Genomic DNA, 19,762 nt, shown 5'->3' on the forward strand with positions numbered 1-19,762 from the left:
TGACTTTCTCTAGTTGCGGCAGGCGGGGTCTACTCTTCTTTGCGGTGCGCGGGCTTCTCATTGCGGTGGCCTCTCTTGTTGTGGAGCACAGGCTTAGTTGCTCCGTGGCATGTGGGATCTTCCCAGACCAGGGCTCGAACCCATGTCCCCTGCATTGGCAGGCCGATTCTTAACCGCTGTGCCACCAGGGAAGTCCCACCACTACGTATTTTTGAATAAACAAGATCCTTTTTTGGATATCCCAAATTCAGCTTTAACCTGGGCAGCTAAGACCAAAATAAACTTAGAAATAGCAATGACACACCTGTAGTCCAGAGGACCCAAAGGTCTCTACTTGCTGGCAGTGACCTGCTTGGCTTCCAGTCCACGCTGCCTGGCCTTCCTGGCTGAAGCCACTTAATCCCATTTGTCAAGTTAGTGGCTGCACACATGCCACCAGCAGCTGCTGTGTTCTTAGCACAGGAACCTAAGGAGGCCTTCTCTTTGTGCAAACGAGCCTTGCAGATGGTGCTGCACTGACCTCGTTATCTGACTCTAGTGACCGCTCCCTCACATTTGAATCCTGGCCAGGTCGGTCAAGTCTGGTTGTCTGGATGTCCCTAGGCTGGACCAGCCTGCCAGCAGAATTTCACACAGGACTCCCAGCAAGTCCTGAAGTAAGCCGTTATCACAGTAAGAACAATCTTTCCACCTTCTGTTTATATACTCTTCTCACAAATGACAAAACAGGCACTAGACACATTGAGACAAGGAGAGCCAGTGTGGGGCACGCAGGTATTCAGAACTCAAATCCAGGCAGACCAGGCAAGGTTAACGCATAGTAATAAATGAGATACAAAGTTGATGTAATTATTTAATGACAGGAAAATAATGTTATGAAACAAGATGGTTACAAATAGTGGGTAAGGATGACTTACTTCACCTTTGATTAAAAAAAAAGTATGTATACAAAACACTGGAGGGTTATGTATCAAAATATTGGCAGTATTTACTTCTGTTCAGGGATTAAATATTCTTCTCTTTGCTTTTGTGTACTTTCTGAAACATGATTATTTCTGAAACAAAAAAGAATAGTTACTGGAAAGAGAAACAGTTATTAAATGCCAGAAGTCCAGCAATCAAGGTCTGAAACCCAGGACATGTCTAGCTAGGGGGACAGTGGTCGGGCCCAGGTGTGGAACAGTAAGTATATCATTCTTTCCTTTTCCTACTGCAGTGCTGTTTACCACTGTTTCTTCTACATTTGATACTTATATTTAATAGGAATCTATGACTAAGAACTGGTACAACAGCAAAATGATGCTAGCAACTTTGGTTTTAAATAGCTACAAAATGTAATAACCATTCTGTAGTTACAAAACACACTAAAAATAAAACATAAAACACACCAGAAATCAAAAGTTCCTACAACAAGTAAATAACCCCATCTGACTAAACCACTGACTTCGTTGCTCATTCTGATGTATGTTCATTTTCAATTTTCACCATAAATCTGTTTTTCTTTCATGGATCTGAAAGAGGCAATTTTTCTCAAAAAGATGCTCTGCCTTCTAAGTCCTTATGAAGAGTTGGAAGGGCTCACCAAACTCCAAACCACTTCAAACAAACAAGTTTGACTGAGGAGTGTCACCATTCTCTGTGCCTTTAAAAAAAAAAAGTCTGCTAAGTTACCAAATGGAGACCAGCAGAGTATTATTACACCTGTAAATGAGGCTCAAAACTCTCAGATCCCATCCCCGCCCTACCCTCCATGTCAGGACTGCTGGGGCACTTTACTCAAGTAACAATGACAACCCGTACTTCTTCCTCTTAAAAAAGTGAAATGGAGAAAGGATCACTGTTTTAAAATCCCACATATAAAAAAAACAGTGTCACCTTTAACCGGAGGTGCTTCTTAGGTATTTCCCAAAGCCCTCTGCCCTTTTACGTGGCAGCATTTTCCGTAGGGGGTCAGAAAACTACTAAAGTAAGGTCCAAGAAACAACTAAAGGTCCAAGAAACAACCAAAACTAAAAAAATAAACTGAGATAATTGCAGCTGTCCAGTGTCACCTGCCCTGTCTGGCAGGCTGACACAGCACCCTAAGCCATACAAGTCTTCAGACACCAGGAAGGAAAGGTACCAAAAGAATTACACTAGAACACTCACCAGGTTTGGAAAAAAAAAGATTTAAACTTAAAAACATTCTATCATCACAAAGACTAAGAAGATCCCTTGCTTTGTCCTTGGCCAATCAAGAAATACTGAACTGTTTGATATCCCCAAAGAGACCCACTGGAAATATCAGTGCCAGCGCCCCAAGTCAATTCACACTCTTGTTAGATGAGTCCCAAATCCTACAGCAACAATTCCTTTGTTAGAGCAAGAAAAAAAAAATCCATTTCAGGACAAAGGCGTGTCTTCAGTGAGAGAACTGCCTGCCGTCAGATGGTTTCTTGCTTATGTGCTTGAAGATCTTGGACTTCTCGACTTTTCTGGCTTTCTGGTAGCCGAAGCCACCGCCGCCACCCCTTTTTTTAAGTTTGCCGTCATTGCTGTTCACGTCTAAAGGGGGACGTTAAGGAAATCAAGCAACACAAAGACAAGGACTCCAGTCTACCGTCTGCAGAAGAACCAGCCAGCTGTACCCCAGGGCCCCCCCCCCCCAGGCCACAAACACACGCGAACATTCCAGACAACCAGGAGTGGCCACGTGACTGTGGACTAAAACTAGCAGGGCAGATGTTTAGCCCAGTGCAATACTTGTATTTTTCCACGCAGTGAAGCCGAAGAGGTAAATCGCTAAGTGTATAGGAACACATTAAGAAATACTCCCAGTGTCAAACCAAAATGACTTTCACCTCTGTTGGGAGCTGATTCAGAGGTGCCTGACCGAGTGGAGTTGCTCTTCCTGTCACAAGGGGACTCAACATGTCTTCACAACAGCAGACATTCACTCGATGCTCACGATGCGGACGGCCACCCAAACTGTGGTCCTCCAAGTCCCCTTGGGAGTTTCTACCACAGTGTTAACGAGCAGGCCTCACTCTAGCTGGCTGTTTCTTCTGTTGAAAATGTGTAATAAAACACATATTACATATCGTAACAGAAGCAACTGGACGTGTTCCCTTTGCCTTTTATCTTGAGTAGCACTTAGGTTATTTTCTTTCACTGGTCTTGCAATTTCCTTGCATGAAATGCTTCAATGACTGAGAGGATAAGAGCCCTCTGAGAGGTTCCATCTTGTCTTCAGCTTCTTCAAGGTATCCCGCTCCTCTGTGTACCCTGTATAGTGAAGCCACACAACCGCCAAGCCCTGCCCCTCTGAGCTTCTCCCCAGAACATACAACTCCCCCTGCTCCGTCTGCCATTCAAATTCTGATGTCTTTTTGAAAGCCATGAACTGTCTCGCTTCTGTAGTCTCCACCCTGACAATTAACCCCTGCCCACCCCATGTGAGCACTGACAAGAGGTCAGTGACCAGCTTGAAGGCCTGGGCCCTGCAGGCCTCGGCCAGAGCAGACACACCAACCCAAGTGCTAAGCCCCAAGGCCCCCAGTCAAGCTTCTGTCCCTTAATGCCTGGACGAATTCATAACCACAAAGAAAAGGATACTCAAATCAACAAAAGGAGGCACCTTGAAACCAAATGACAGAGCAACCTGAGGCAAGTTTAAGTTATTAACATTAAAGATCTGTTTCAGCGAATGGGAATCATACGCTCGAATGTATGACTTATACGCTTCCTGGGCTGACTTATGAAGGAAGTAGTTCTTTTCAATCAGTTTTTCAAGCTGAAACAGAAAGAAATATTGCTTTTAATGAAATAAAAAAGCACGTCATATAAAACATTTGTTCCAATACACTTGCTCCAAGCTCTGTAATACCTGCAAAATCAGGCTGCAGTTAAGAATAATGACAAAATTATTGTAAGATACGGACTGAAACAACGTAGAGAGCTCTGGAATCTGGTCACCAGCACAACAAGACACCGAAACAATCACTCAGTCCAAACTTCTCACTTTATGAAAAGGGAGACTCAGAGTACAACGACTGTCAATGAGACACTACAAAGGTGGTGCTGGGAAGACCCTTCCTCCCCCTCTGCCCTGCATACCTGAGACTGAATGTCAGAAATTTTGGACCAGGAAAACTCAAATTCACTTAATGGAACCTAGAAAACAAAAGCACACAGATGAGTAAAGCAGGATGGCTCTGCTGCAGCTCGTCAGGCACTGAAGAGATGAAAGGGGACAGGCCTGTGGGATCCCATGGGCCAGACATCTGCTTGTCCCCCAATGCCAATGGGAAAGGCTTACCTTCCCTCTGTTCACTGCACAGGAATCATGCTATGGAACCCTCTTGAAAGAAAAGGCGAGAAACTGGCAGGGGCAATAAATCACTGAAGCCCTTTTCTCTAAACAAAGATCTCTGTGGATGCAACGTGATGAAGCAGCTTGAAGCTTCTAGCTGAAGGAACCACCAGCCCTTCTCTCCAACACCACACTGCCCTGTGACTAGGTCACAATGATCACAAACTCCTACAGGAAGGATATTTCTTAGCAGTTCTAACTTATTAGATGACTGGGAAAGTGCAAGACCGGTGCTAGATGCTGGGGGAAAAGAACAGCTGCCCAAATCATGGGCCCTGCCATCAGGGAGCCTGCAGCCTTGGGCGGAGACAGGTTAAGTGACGAGACAGCTTGTCGAGCACCCGTGCTGGGGGGACATGAAGGAGGGCAGGGCCTCCCAGAGGACACAGCAGCTAGCGGAAGCAGAGGCTATCTGAGAGCCAGGAAACAGGCATCTGGAGAAAAAGTGCAAGGGCTGATGGCAATCCCTAGGAACTGCTCCACGATGGGGGCAGTGAGGGAAGGAAAATCCACCAGGCGACACGGTGCCAGTGAAGAGGCCCGACAAGCATTCTCACGACCTGGCAAGAGAGAGGCCAAAGCCCGATTAGGGCGGACTGGAGACCAAAATCAGAGGAGTTGAAATATAACCCACTTTTCAAAACGGCAGACTGAGGAAAGGCGACAGGCAGTAGCCATGCTGGACCTAGTGATAGGAGAGTGGGTTTAGGGTTGAAGTTATTTTTTTGGTCAGTCACTTGAGATGGTAAAGAGCTAACTACCAGGGAGGGACTGAGTCAACGAATAAGGGCCTGAAGGAGGAAGAGGTAGGAAGGAATGGGTTCCCTTGGCCTCGGGCGAGGTGCAGACACCAGGGTGAAGACACGTGGAGAAAGGCTGCAGCAGGGGAGCAGAGATGACCGGTGTGGGGGAGCTCACTCACAAGGAGTGGAAGAGGTTTCAAACACGGCTGGGGGGATGAGTGGAGACTGGGGACTGGATGCACCCTGCGCGACACAGAGCTCAAGAACGGGGCCTCGAGGATACTTTTCTGCTCACATCTCCTGGGGGCGACCCACATAAATCTCATCTGCTAAACTGCTGTAACAACTGTCCGAACAGCATGGCGACGACGCAGGACTCCTCCGACACACCTAGAAATGGTGCTTAAGGCCACGTGCACCGGTAACGAATTCCTCTCGAGAGGACTCTGTCCCCAGCTTAAGGTTTTCCAAGTGAAGGTCTTTACCTTGGATTGCTTCAAGTAGCGAAGGAAACCCAATTCTTCAGGGCGCAAAATGAGCAAGGCGTGCCCTCTGCCGTTCAGGCCTCTGGCTGTTCTGCCCACACGATGAATGTATTCCTTTGGTGGAGAGAGAAAACCTGAGGTAATACACTGGTTTCCATGGCAACCCGTGGCGATCTGCACGTCTAGAACTCGCACGGTAGTGGACGGCAGTGTGCCAGCACATCAGTGTGAGACGGTGCCCACCTCCACCTAGTGGCATCACACAGCCCGTAACCATGCTCCCCAAAGCTAGTCCCCCATTCCTTCTGCAGGGAGCATCCCCACAGAGGTAACAGAGCCATGCCCGGGGCCAAGGAAAGCTAGACAGAACATTCACGATAATTCTATGATCTAATCAAATGACTACTAAGTGTGCTTCAACTTCAAAAGGGCTTTGGGAAACGTATTTAAATGCTGGCTGATAATTTATATAATCTATTGTTTGTTGAAATACCCAATAAAACTTATTTTACTACATATACTAAAGAATGGTATATACTAAAGGATAATGCAAATTTTATTTCCTTCTGACATCTACTGCTCTTAACAGATCCTAACGTAAGTCCCACGGACACCTCTCAAATCTCCTTGCACACACCCTCTTTGGGTCCTGCAAAAGCCCTAAACACTATCAGCATCAGAGAAATACTGCAGTCACTGCACATTAAAGGGATATTCTGTGGAATGTGGAATTTCTCAGGGAACCTTGGGGTCATCCGGAGGGTCATACTGAACAATCCAGTCCACTTCAGGAATATCCAGCCCTCTAGCTGCCACGTCTGTACACAACAAGATCCCCGAATCTGCATTGCAGAACTGGAAGAACGTGGTCGTACGCTTATTTTGTTTCTGCCTTCCCTAGAATCAAAACAAAACATCCATTGGAACAGAAAAGTTGAAGTTGTTTGCGGGAGGTCTCGATGTAGAATCCCCGACCTGTGGAACTATTACCCTGCTTTATTTCAAGTTCATAACCTGTCCTATTTCCTCAAGGGATGGCGTCCTCTCCTCCTTTCTGGTCCCCGCCTCTCCACCCCCAGCAAAGCTCCCTCCACACAGGATCAGCCACCCACTATTGCCCAAACTACTTAGAACTATGTTTGCAGGAGAGAGCAATACCTCAATCCCCACAATCTATGTAACTCGGTAAGTGTAAACTGTTTTTAACAAATTCATCATAATCACTTACATGAATGGCCAAGACAGGCAAATCGATGTAGTTCAGCAACTCATAGTGGTATTTCACGGACTTACAGGATGAAAAGAAGACCATTAGTTTCTTCTTCCGGTTCTTCTTAAGGAATGTAAAGAGTAGGAGGAATCTCTTTTCGGAAGGACAGACAACATATCCCTAGGAGAGGTTCAAGTGAACAGACACAAAATAATCAAAAGGACATTTCCAGCTTCATGAACTAATATAATTTGATGGAGAGCACAGATTAACACAGCATATACACTGTTATGCCTCACCTACAGCAAAATTACTGCCTTCATTATAACGCATTCCTAAAATAAGACTAATTTTAACTATTGACTCCTTTTATTGGCCACAATCACTGGATACTAAATACTTTCCATATTTCTGAGACTACTGGTTATTAAGTTCTTGTAATCATAATGTACCAATACCTCTATTAATTAGAACCCTCAAAGTGTATCAATGATTCATTTTTAGAAGGTCCTTAACAGCAAGATCTCAAATAACCACACTGTCCTAAACACGATAACAAAGCTGGGTGAATATATTTTTAGAAACTAAACAACCAATGAAAGGTTTTTAAGCTAAAGTGTTACAGGAAACATATCACTCATCAAAAGACTCAACCTTACAGCTCTATTTTTAATCAACCTAGCCTGGATCTCTGTCACCTCATTTCCACAGCAAGGCGCCTGAATCCAGCCTCTCTGCCTTCTAACTAACTCACCTCACATCTTAGCGCAAGAGATGATTAAACAGCGAAATGTTTTTTACTCATCTAAAATTGGCAGTGATATATTTAGTTCATTAACCCATTTGCTTCCTAGACGATCCTCCAAACACTTGCAAGGAAACACCAACGATCCTTAAAATTGAAGGTATTGACAAGAAGTACCTGCTCAAGACCATCCACGGTTGCATGAGCTTTATCGTCGTCAACACCAACATACAAGGGCTCCTTTTTCAGAGAAATCCTTGCCAGGTCTTCAACTTTCCGGGTTTGTGTGGCAGAAAAGAGCATGGTCTGTCTGCGGGCTGAAACACACCCACATAAACATAACCCAGATCCTTCAGGGAACCTTTAGAATTGCTTCACAACTAAAAACGCTCTCAGTGGAACTATCAGAAATGAGAGACATGGTATCACTATAAAGAGTAAGAAAGGAACACCATGGACAACTTTATGTCTAGACATTTGACAACTAAGATGAAATGGATAGCTTCCTTGAAAAAGAAACTGCTAAAGCTTGCTCAAGAAGAAACAGAAAACCTGAATAGCCTTGTATCTATTAAGGAAATTATAGTTAAAATCTTCATGTAAAGAAGACTCCAGCCCCAATGGCCTCTGCTGTTGAAGTCTATCAAACACTTAAGAAATATTATCAATATTTCATAAACTCTCCAGGACATTGAAGAGAGCTTACTTCCCAACTCATACCTTTTAGAAAGTTTTAGCAAAGTGAATCCAGAAATATATATAAAGGATAATGCACCATGACCAAGTGGGGTTTATTCTAGGAACGCAGGGCTGGTTAACAGTTGAAAATTAACCAATATAATTTACCATATTAACAGACTAAAGAAAAAACATCTGATCATTTCAACAGACACAGAAAAAACATCTGTCAGAATTTAACATTTATTTCTGATTTAAGAAAAACCTCAGCAAACTAGGAACAAAAGGGATCACCCTCAGTCTGATATAGGGCATACAGATCTAGAGCATCTACAGCTAACATCATACTTAATGGTGAAAGACTGAATGCTTTCCCACCTAAGATCAGGAGTAAGACAAAGATGTCTTCTCTTGCCAGTTCTATTCAGGATTATACTGGAGGTTCTGGCCAGCTCAATCAGGCAAGAAAACAATTAAGTGAAAAACTTTATCTCACAAAGATATGAAAAAACCTGTACACTGAACTCTGAAACACTGCTGAGAGAAATTAGGGAGCTAATAAACGAACATCTACCTCATTCACGTGTTGAATGACTCAACATTGTCTTCCACCAATGATCAATATTCAGTACAATCCCAAGATCCCCAGAGATTAACCAACTGATTCTAACATTCATATAGAAATGCCAAGGACAAGACCAGCCAAAACAATTTTGAAAATGAACAAAGTTGGACAGTTAACACTACCTAATTTCAAGATTTAACAGGAGGAACTGGAAATTCCATACACTGCTGATGGGGATGTAAATTGGTACAAGTTAAACATACACCAGCCACTCCATTCCTAGGTAATCACCCAACAGAAAAGGAGATATATGCCCACAAAAAGAGCTGTAGATGGATGTTCATAGCAACTTTATTTGTAGTAGACTGAAACCGTTAACAACACAGTCGTCCATCAACAGTTAAATGGATAAACAGGTTGTGGCATATTTATACACTAGAACGCCACTGAGGAATAAGGCAAAGAACTACTGATATGTGTAACGGCACAGACGAATCACAGAAGGATTTGCTGAGCACAAGAAACCAGACAAAAAGAGTTACACTGCATATGAATTCATATGAATCCCTGGAAAATGCAAACTGATCTACAGTGACAGGAAGCAGATCAACAGTCACCTGCGAGAGAGATGTGCATGGCAGCTGTTGGAAGCAGGGGACGGTGAGAGGGAGGGATTACAAAGGCACAAAGAAAGTTTTGAGGGTTATGGAAATGTTCACTGTATTGACTGTGGTGATGGTTTCTAGGTGCAAACAGGCCAAAAACATATCAAATCATACATTTAAAATATGTACAGATTATTATGTTAATTATACCTCAATGAAGTATTAAAAAAACAATTGTATAATGTACTGAACTATGGTGTTTTTATAGATATAAGCAGTTTACAATGTTTCAAGTACTATAACCAAGGTATGTACCACTCAAACATAACACAGAAAGCAGCAAGTCAATGGCTACCCAGGAGATGTGAGATGGGGTGGCAGGGACGGACGGGAACAAGACGTATGTTAGGACTGTTCAACTTGCATGTCAGCCTCTCAAATGGCAAAACCACTGCATTAAGTCACTAGTGAGAGTGATGCTTATGTTGCAAACTACATCTGAGGGTGACTGGCACAACCACTTCACTTGCTAAGTTAAAATTCTGACATTAGTAGTTTTCATACAGGAAAAACTCTCATCTACTTCCAACAGCTACTCGGCAAACCACATGCAGATGCTACCTACTTACTTGGCAGAAGTTTAATAATTTGCTTTAATTCTTCTTCAAACCCAACATCCAAGATACGATCAGCCTCATCAATAACCAGACACTGTAGGTTTTTATACATAAACCCTGGTGTATTCTGACAAGACAAAGGACAAAGAAAAACTGTTAGCTGTCAAGTTTATGTTTCACACAGACAAAAGATGGGGACCACAAAATAGTGTTCTCTTACCTGCATATGGTCCAGGAGACGGCCTGGTGTGGCCACAATGACGTTGATCCCATTGGCAAGCTTCTGTGCTTCAGCAGATCTGTTACTGCCACCCATTATTAACCCATACGTGTGAACATGGTGTGTCATCAGTTCCTTAAGGACACCAAAAGTCTGCATGGCCAGTTCCCTAGTAGGTGAGAGAATAAGGACTCCTGTTCCTAAAAAGCAAAACAGGATATACAGTGAAAGTCAAACTGTAGTTATCACCAGGAGACCACCAATAGCTACAACAGACTTCCAGTGGGATACTGGCAGAACCAATGGGACCACAGACTTACCATTCCTGGGCATGAACCTTAACTTAACAATGAGTTCAACTGCAGGAATGAGAAATGCCAGGGTTTTGCCACTGCCTGTTTTTGCAGCTGCCAGAAGATCCCTAAAAAATAAAAAGGAAAAGGAGAGAGACATTTAGTCTACTCATTCAACAAGTACCATGTACTATCACACATGTTTTAGGCACTGAGGCTGGATCATAACAAGAAAAAAGTCCCCACCTTCTCTATCACTGAAATCAATCATGTGGGTTACAAATACTTAACTCAAAAATAAGAATTGTGCTAAAAACAGAAGTGAACAATTTTCTCCAAACATCAGTAAAGAAGCTAAAGCCTTTAACGAAGGTTGGGTATGTTACCCAACACGGTGCAAGATCAACAGAACATACTGGTATTTTCTTTCCAAACTACTAGCACTAAAAATAGCACTAATGCCCAAACCTCAATGTTAATCATACCTGCCTTCCAGAAGTGGTCTGATACTTTTATGCTGAATTTCAGTCATGTTTGTAAAGCCCATTTCTTTTATTGCCTTCAGAGTGTTCTCATTGACAAGATTAGTCAGAGAATCAAACGAAGTATCCTCAAAAGCTCCTAAAGAGAAGACAGTTTATCATTAGCAAATTTATCTTTTCTTAATACTTAATATTGCTAGCTTCCTAAATTAGTTTTGCTGATTGAAAACATTACTGGGTTGGTGTCAAGCTTAGAAGAGCTTCTTCCAATAAGAAGAGAATAAACCCCAACCATTCCTATAAAAAAACCTTATACCTTTGAAGTTTCTCCACTGCTAATGGCCGTGTGATGTAAAGTCCAGAGCCTATACTGTAACAAAATAACAGACGGAGAGGTGGTACAGTCAAGGGACTTGTATGAAATGAAAATGCCAAGGTGGCGGGAAGGGGAGAGGGGAGAGGCGGGGGTGGTTTGCAGGGGGAGAGTTCAGAGAGAAATGAAATGTTTAAGAAATGTGAAATAAAAAGTGAAAGCATTCAGTGTAATAAAAACTGAATACGAAATCAATAGTCACTCTCACTCCAGAAAGACAACTGAGAAGAGTCAGATGTAGCCACAGATGGTTAGACTGTACCCATATATCAGGTGTGCTGTGGTTCTCCAGCAGGGGGAGGCATCAGGATCACCCGGGAGCTCCCCGCCCCACACGTGCCCTGGCTATAACCCAAGTTTTGGCAACCTTGACACCACTGACATTTTGGGATGGATAATTTTTTGTTGTGAGAGGCTGTCCTATGCATTATAGGATGTCCTGCAGCATCACTGACCTCTACCTACTGGATGCCTGTAGCCTGCCCCCAGTTCTGACAACCAAACATATTGGTGGCCAACCCTCATGGTTTGCCTGGGACAGAGGTTTAAGGGATGCAGGACTTTGAATGGGAAAACTGGGATGAGCCAGTCACCCTACCTGGGAGGTAAAATTACCCTGTTTGAGAACCACTGCCAAAACCTTTGCAATTTTGATTATGGAGATTGGGTGCTGGGCCTCAAATTGTTTTAATAAACAAAAAACCCATACCAAACAACCCAAGCAACTGTTAGACATTTCTGGTTAGGAGCAACTGATTCTAGCCTAAACGCTTGACTTTACAGGTAAAGAAATAGAGGCTACAGGAGGTGACTCTGGCACAAGCCCCTCAATAAGGTTAATTTCACCCTTCTCTTTTAGTAATGGAGCCAGTATTGAACCTCTGGGCTCCAGACTTCCGGGCCAATGATTTTCCTACAACATGGAGTGAGCTTTAGAAAGTGACAAACCAAAGGAACAGAGGACCCCAAGAACTATTCGTGTGCATGTCAAAATATTTAGTGTTAGAAATAAAGAAAAGGGAAAAATAGAGAAAGAAACAACAAGAACTAAGGCACACAACGTGGATGATAAAAAGCAACAGTTAGATATAAAACCATTTCTTGTCAATACTTATTTTTTCCAGGTAAATTAAATGCCACAACTGAACCTTTAAATACTATAATCCAAGGAGGCATGCCATTTTAGAGAAGATCTATCTGGAAAACGTTGATAGCTACCTGTCAGTCCCAGGGGCAGGCTGGGTACCATGCTGTCATCGTCCTCATTGTCTGGCTTCTCCACACTGTTCTCCGTTTCTTCAGGAGCCTGGGCACCATCTTCAGAGTCTCCTTTGTCTTCAGTTTTTGCTTTTTTGGAATCTTTGGATTAAAGGACAAACCGCCCCCCCAAATTTTTTTCTTAAAATAAGAATACCAGATAAGACCATAAAATAAAAGACCTGTGATGCAAAAAGGCATATTTTCAAAAGCTTAACATATTTTCAGTTTTAATTTGCTAAGAATCTCTTTTTCCTGATTAAAAAATCTGGCTATATTAAAAAACCCAGTGGGACACACAGATTTGCCAACAAACTTTGTTTTTTAGGCTTCTTAATACATATTCTTTTACTGAAGTATAATTGATTTACAATATTGTGTTGGTTTCAGGTATATAGCAAAGTGATTCAGTTCTACATACATATATGTATATATTGACATTCTTTTTTAAAAATTTTTTCATTATATTGAATACAGTTCCCTGTGCTATACAGTAAATCCTTGTTCTTTGTTTTATATATGGTAGCATGCATCTGTTAACCCCATATTCCCAATTTATCCACCCCCCGTCACCTTTGGTAACCATAAGCTTGTTTTCTGTCTGTGAGTTTGTTTCTGTTTTGTAAGTTCATTTGTACTATTTTTCAGATTCCACATATATGTGATATCATATTTCTTCCTCTGTCTGACTTACTACTTATGTATTATACCATCTTAAGTGAGCAAGAAATTTTTTATAAGCTGAACTAAACAATTTAAGTATGTTAATCACACCCAGTTCTATAAACTTTACTGAGAAAAAAAACAAGGGCAAGTCATTAACGTTTTTTAAAATAACTTGTAACAAGCACCGGTTTTTCCTCCTATGTCATTAAACACAAATTTTCTATAAAAGCTAATTTTGTTTTAAAGGGGAACAGAAACACAAAAGGCTCTTCATGTTACTAGAGGCAGACTACAAAGCAAGAGCAACAATCTACTTAGCTGGGCGATAGAAACTGGCCTGTTCCTTGAATGTAAGTGGTGAGGGGAGGAGAGGGAAGGCCTCCTGGCTTTTCATTTCTACATCCACAACTTTCGTAACATAGTCCCTTAAACTACCTTTGCAGTCTTACCTCCCATCATGATCTTAAATGTTCCACTCTGGGCCAAATGGGTTAACTACCATGCTGGGGTTTTACAAGTTTATGGCAGTTAGTGATGCTAGTTAGAACAGAATTGACCTAAACCAGAACTCAGACTCTTTGTAGCCCAGGACTGGCCTCTTCCTTGGACCTTACTACCACCCTTCTGGGAAATGGTCAACACTGCAGGACCCACACGTTCAAAGGCCATGGATATTATCAGCTGGTCTTCAAGGCTTATTACTTCTGTTTTCCTTAAAACAGTTCTTAATGGTTACCAATAGGATTTAAACTCCCAGCCCTGTGATTCAATGCTTGAGAGAAGAAATAATATCACTTCCTTAGGCATACTCAGAACAAGAATCCTAAGGGCACTAATCATTTTAGAATAGGATTACAATCACTTTAAATCAAAACTGTAATTTCTAATCCTCATGCTTTTCTCTATCTTACTTCACTTTTTGTTTAAACGATTTCTCATAACTTACGAATGTATTATAGCCTGCAGGTAGTAAAAAGACAGCCATGCATGTTTGGAAAATTCAAAGTGTCTTTCTAAATGAAACCTTTATTTCAGACAAAAGATGAATAGGATATGCTAACACAAGTGCCTGCAAACTTCTACAAAGGGCCAGACTGTAAATATTTTAGGCTTTGCAGGCCATATGGTCTCTATCACCACAAAGGCCAAGTAAAAAAAATGGGCATCTCAGTGTTCCAATTAAGCTTTATTTGCAAAAATAGGCAGAAGGCTGAATAGTTTGCTGACACCTGTTCTATCTTGTCTTGAAATCTCTGCTTGCTCACATTTCAATGAAAATGCCTATTCTTTCACCTAAGCTTATTCAATCCAAGAATCTTGCAAAGGAAAATAGCCCTGCCTCCCCAGTCCTGGCCATTCTACTCACTTGGAAATTAACGATCCATTTATTCAGAAGTTTCCTAACTGCTATTTTATACACTTTGCATATCCAAATTATCACTAAGTTGCCTTTCAAAGGCAGGAATTTATTGTAGGAAAAAGGAATGGGGCAAAAAAGACGTAAATGAAAAGAATCGCTAATGCAAAGTCCTTGACACATAAAGACCCAAGATAGATTCTACTACCAGCCCAGACTTCTTTAGTGTCAGTAATTCCACAATTCTCTTTGGAAACAGGTAAACCTAAAATATTTTCCATAAGATCTTATGGAAAAACCCGAATGAACTTTCTGGCCAGCCCAATACTATGTCATAGTACGTTCTGTTTATCATAAAAAGCTCAGATAGTTAACTGCCCAAGAAGAGCAGTATTTTGAGAAACGTTAAACTGCAGTCCCCCCCGGCCCCCTCAATGTTTGCTTTAGCTACCAGGCTAGTTTCTCCTATGCCAGTAAGTACACAGGAGTCTTGCATGTCATGTGGACATAAGAAGAAGAGAGGAAAAGCAGAATAACTTGAAAACCTGAATAGCTTAAGTTCAAAGACAATACATACCAGGCCCAGCATCATCCACTATTTTTCTCTTTTTCTTCTTCTTCTTCTTCTTTTTTGATTCTGAATTGGGAGACTGTATTGCTGCTTCCCCACTGGTCAGCGTGGTAGATGTCTTGGAGGATTTTTTAACTTTTACATTTTCCACTGTTTCTTTAGGTAAGTCTCCATTTTTCTTGGAGGATTTTTTAACTTTTACATTTTCCACTGTTTCTTTAGGTAAGTCTCCATTTTGGGCTTCTGACCAGCCTGCATTCATAGACTGTTTTAGGAATTTTTTAACTTTTCCACCTACTACTGCTTCTTCAGAGATGTCTCCATTTTGGGTTTCTGACAAGCCCACATTCACAGACTGTTTTAGGGACTTTTTAATTTTTCCACCTCCCACTGTTCTTTCTGACACATCCCCATTTTGAGTTTCTGACAAGTTCACAGCTGAGGCCCCTGTTTAAAAACAGAACACACATATTGACAAAGAAGGAGAGGTTTACTTAGAAACACTGGTATCCCAAATGAGAAATGTCATGGCTTCCAGGACTGAAATGATTTAGTTTTTACTTTCCTGTCATGTATATTAAGACAACTTCCAATTTTACAGTGTTCTACTGCAGGACAAATAAATTAAAAAAAAAAAAAAAAAAAGGGAAAGCCACACTGATTTTTTAACTTAAAAAACCACATCTCTGTCCATAAGGAGTTAAAAGTCTGGACCAGGAAAACTTCAGTGAGGTTAAATAAACAGATGGGGCCAATGTTACTTACAAAATATACATTCTAATATTAGGTATCTGACAAATATACTTTCCTAGACATCAGTGAGTTGAAAATTCTGTTGATGTAACCACTTATTTGTCTTGATATTTATCATATATAAATGCCTAAGACTGTCTTTACAAAAGTTCCTGTTTATATACAGAAGAAGCACCATCTTCTGTTACCTTTAACTAAGGAGTAGTTAGCAATGCTTTGTTATTCTATAGGAAATGGAAATATAAGGGAACTTCAAAAACATTATTCCTAAAACCCACACACCTCTTCTCTCCTCCAGGATTTCTTTCAATCAACTGATCTCTGCAGAAAACCAGCTAGTGTAAGGCATTATGCCTCCAACACTGCCCTAGGGGGCTTCTGTATTACACAGGACCGAAAAAGGTTAACATAACTTCAGGATGTCTGACCCACTGTCAGGAAGTTAGGACTGCAAATGAGGTAGGTAAAGAAAAGTGACATTCAGGTAAAATGCCTTTCTTGGAAGTCTTTAAGGATGCAAATACGTAGAAGCTCTTAAGAAATTTAAAACCTAAAGTTAGTGGTGACAGGACGACAGGGCACGAGATTACGCACATGCATATGATATATGCAAAAAGTCACTTTGGGAGCTGAAAATGATGAAGTTCTTCAAGAGTCGAAACAGAGGGCAGGTGGGTAGGGGAAGGCAAGGGTATCAGGAATGTTCTGTGAAGTGCGACACCCAGCTTGTTCCGAAGCGACAGAGACACGAGACAAATGATGTGAAAGGAAGATGCGGGGAGGTGAGAAAGTTCCACGTGACTGATTGGAAATGGGGGTTGGGGATGACCCTAGAGGTGGTGAGGAAGTCAGAAAGGGAGGGTGGAAGTGGGGCAGGCTGGAAACGAACTCTCAGAAGCCTCCTGCCCGAACTCTGTAAGGACAAACTGCTGCTCAGAAAGGGCAGATCTAGGGCCACGCGGAAAGTCGGCATCTGCGCGGGGCCCGACGGGAGGCCGCCCCGGCCTGCCTTTCCACGCTCCGCAAGCACGCGCGCTCTGCGGGGACGCTGTCAGCGCTGCATCGGGGCCGCAGGGCCTCCCCACCAGCGCCGCTCGGCCCCGCGGCCGCCGCAGAGCGCCACGGCCCACGTGCTGGCTCCCTCCGCAACCCAGGCCGCCGCGAAGCTCAGCGCATCTCACCCTGGAGCTTTAGGTTTCGCTGTCGCAATTTGAGGTTCCGCTTCTCGATCTTCTTGCGTAAAAGTTTCATCGGTAAATGAGACATGCTGCCGGTGAAGTGCCTTCTCGGCGGCGCCACACTCGGCTTTTCTGCTCTCCCCGGTGACGTTACTTCCTTTCCGGCCACCCGAGCTCAGTTCAGCCAGCCGGAAATACGTCACAGGAGCGCTCGCGGTCGGCGGAACGGAAGTGGGTCCGGAGCGGAAATGCTTCCGGGCGCGTGCGCTGTCTTACCCTTGGAGAACGGATTCTCTGCAGCGCCCTCTAGGGGAACGTAGGACTGGCCCTGCGCTGTGTTCCTTCGCGTTGTGCCCGAGCCAGCAGAGCACTGGGGCCATGTGGTAGTTTGAGCTTCTCCCGGGGAAGTGGGAAAAATCAAGGCCGAGCAGAGGGCCTTAGGGAGTCTCCATTCTTATGTTCCTACCCTCTTTGGATCCTGGACGATTTAAGTTGAGTAGTACCTAAATTACGTAGATGTGTGTTTTCAAACTTGTTTGACCGCTCTCCTTAGTGAGAAATACACTTTCCATGTCACTTGCTACCCAGTAATCCACACATAAATATAACATTTTTCAAAGCAATACCCTAACTCTTGTTTCACTTTGACGTTTTCTTCGATACCATTCATCCCCTCCTAAATTCTGAGTCCGTTAAATATTCTAATTAGAATGCATTTAAATTGATTTTACTACTCTATTAAAGGATTGGCTGCAGTTTGAAAAATGAAGGTTTATAATCCCCAAAGCTCATACCCACAGACCCTTCAGAAGTCAGGACAGAAATTACAATCTGGCTGGCCAGTAGACATTTTTGTGTGTGTGGAAGAGGGTACATTAAAAAAAAAGTGTTGCCAAAATTAAAAATTTGGGATAGTTCTTGTAGAAATTCACATTTTTCTTTAAAAATTGGTCCTAATGGGTTCAAATTCCCCTTGGCAATAATCAATTTGAGCTGAACGATATTGGAAGGGTTAATGAAAGCTAGAATAATTTGTTCACTTGGAGTGACAGAGCATGAGCTCATAGGGATTAGACATAATCATAGGGAAAAAGAGACAGGGCGAAAACTTGGGAGGGAGTTTAAACAGAATGTAAATAAACTGAGAAATCACATTGAGTTGGACTATAAATTGAGACAAACCATGATGTGCTTAAGTTGTTACTAATTCGGTGGGTTAAAAGATGAGTCAGAAATTTAAACTGGCACACACGCACAGACACACACACCCACAGACACACACACAGACACCCCCACAGACACACAGACAGACACACAGACAGACACACACACACAGGCACACAGACACACAGATATACATACATACATACACACATATCTCAGTTTAAATATATATTTAAATTGATATATATCAGTTTATATATTTGCCTATATACACTGTATTTTTTATATTTAATTTTTTTTTTGTATATTGTGAAGTTTAGACATCTTAAAAAACTCTTTCTGGCTGGAGAGAGATTGCTCCTCCAGGGGCTAGCCAATTTTTAGAGATAGCAAAAGACTCAGCCAGGAGCATGCCTTTAATATGCAAACTAAGTAATGCAGAGCCATACCTCCTCCATCTGGCCCGTGTACCCCAAGAGGCAATATTCCTCTGCCTTAATCATCCCAGGGCCAGGTACCAAGCAACTATGGACCACTCCTATAGTATAGAGCCCACCTAAATTATTTAAACCAGTCAACTGCAAACTGTTTGTTTTGCCTTGCCTTGCTTTTCCTGAGGAACCTCCAATAAAGGCTGTGGCCTAGGCTCCTCCTTTGGTCCTGCCCCTTCTACCTGTATGGGAGGCTGGTGCTTTCCCATGTGGTCCTGCATGGTGTGGCATGCCTCCTCTTTCTAGTACCTGTGAGTATAATAAACTTTGTTTTCTTGAGCTTCTCTTCTGTCTCCTCTTGTGGTCATACCTGACTATCAACATGAAAGAGCACAGAATATACATACATATCTAATTCTCTCTATATACACATAAACATATATTCACATGATTACACACCTGAATATTGGGTCTGTGACTTTGAAATTCACATCCATCACTCTTAGGTGCAACAACTAATATCTTCCATATTTTCTTAAGGTACATGGAAGTGCTTAATTTTAGGGATTGGCAACCTTTTAGTAGCCATATATAAGGCTATTGATGCCATTTTTTCTAGACTTTTAGGAAAGGGATGAGAGATGGTAACCTTGCATCAACTCTCAAAATTGGGGGTAGGAGTTTTAACAGAGTGAATTTCCAAGACCAGGTCTGGTAAACAAATGAGTATCACTGGATTGGACATCAGAAAATATCTGTGAGGTTTGGAGAGGTGGCAATTAAAAACATGTGCCTCTGAAAATCTTTTTGTCTCTCACTGAGACAAAATATCTTAATATTTTGAGCCTATCTTAATATCTATTTAGTATATGTTTGCAAAAGTCTTTAGAACTTTTTGCCTTGGCTCCCCATCCCAGATGTCCCTCTCCCCAGAATATATTCATTTCTCAATTATCAACTCATTTAGCAATTATTTTCTGAGCATATCTGTGCTATGAGTATGTGATTGGTGTGTGCT

The 19,762-nt window shown here is 42.3% G+C and overlaps 1 protein-coding gene across 1 annotated transcript; it reads right to left on the minus strand.

Moving 5' to 3' along the window:
- Positions 1-840: 840 nt before the first annotated feature.
- Positions 841-17,343, minus strand: DDX18 (DEAD-box helicase 18). Its single transcript, XM_012535465.3, has 14 exons — positions 17,153-17,343; positions 15,225-15,665; positions 12,586-12,726; positions 10,998-11,133; positions 10,540-10,640; positions 10,220-10,419; positions 10,012-10,126; positions 7,712-7,851; positions 6,808-6,969; positions 6,324-6,476; positions 5,580-5,693; positions 4,096-4,152; positions 3,595-3,772; positions 841-2,544 (listed from the first exon to the last, which is right to left on the minus strand). The coding sequence occupies exons 1-14, from the start codon at positions 17,235-17,237 to the stop codon at positions 2,402-2,404; spliced, it is 2,166 nt and encodes a 721-aa protein (XP_012390919.2). The 5' UTR covers positions 17,238-17,343; the 3' UTR covers positions 841-2,401.
- Between the last annotated feature and the right edge of the window lie 2,419 nt (positions 17,344-19,762).

Source organism: Orcinus orca, chromosome 7, assembly GCF_937001465.1.
Source record: "Orcinus orca chromosome 7, mOrcOrc1.1, whole genome shotgun sequence".
Classification (NCBI taxonomy): domain Eukaryota; kingdom Metazoa; phylum Chordata; class Mammalia; order Artiodactyla; family Delphinidae; genus Orcinus; species Orcinus orca.

Bases quoted from the DNA above. Each gene is read 5' to 3' on its own strand.
- DDX18 (XM_012535465.3), bottom strand. From the start codon at position 17,237: ATGTCTCATTTACCGATGAAACTTTTACGCAAGAAGATCGAGAAGCGG. The intron at 10,420-10,539 runs GTAAGTCTGTGG...TTTGCTTTTTAG, and splicing joins AAGGTTCATGCCCAGGAATG to GAACAGGAGTCCTTATTCTC. The intron at 6,477-6,807 runs GTAAGTGATTAT...TTTTGATTCTAG, and splicing joins TGCCTGTCTTGGCCATTCAT to GGAAGGCAGAAACAAAATAA.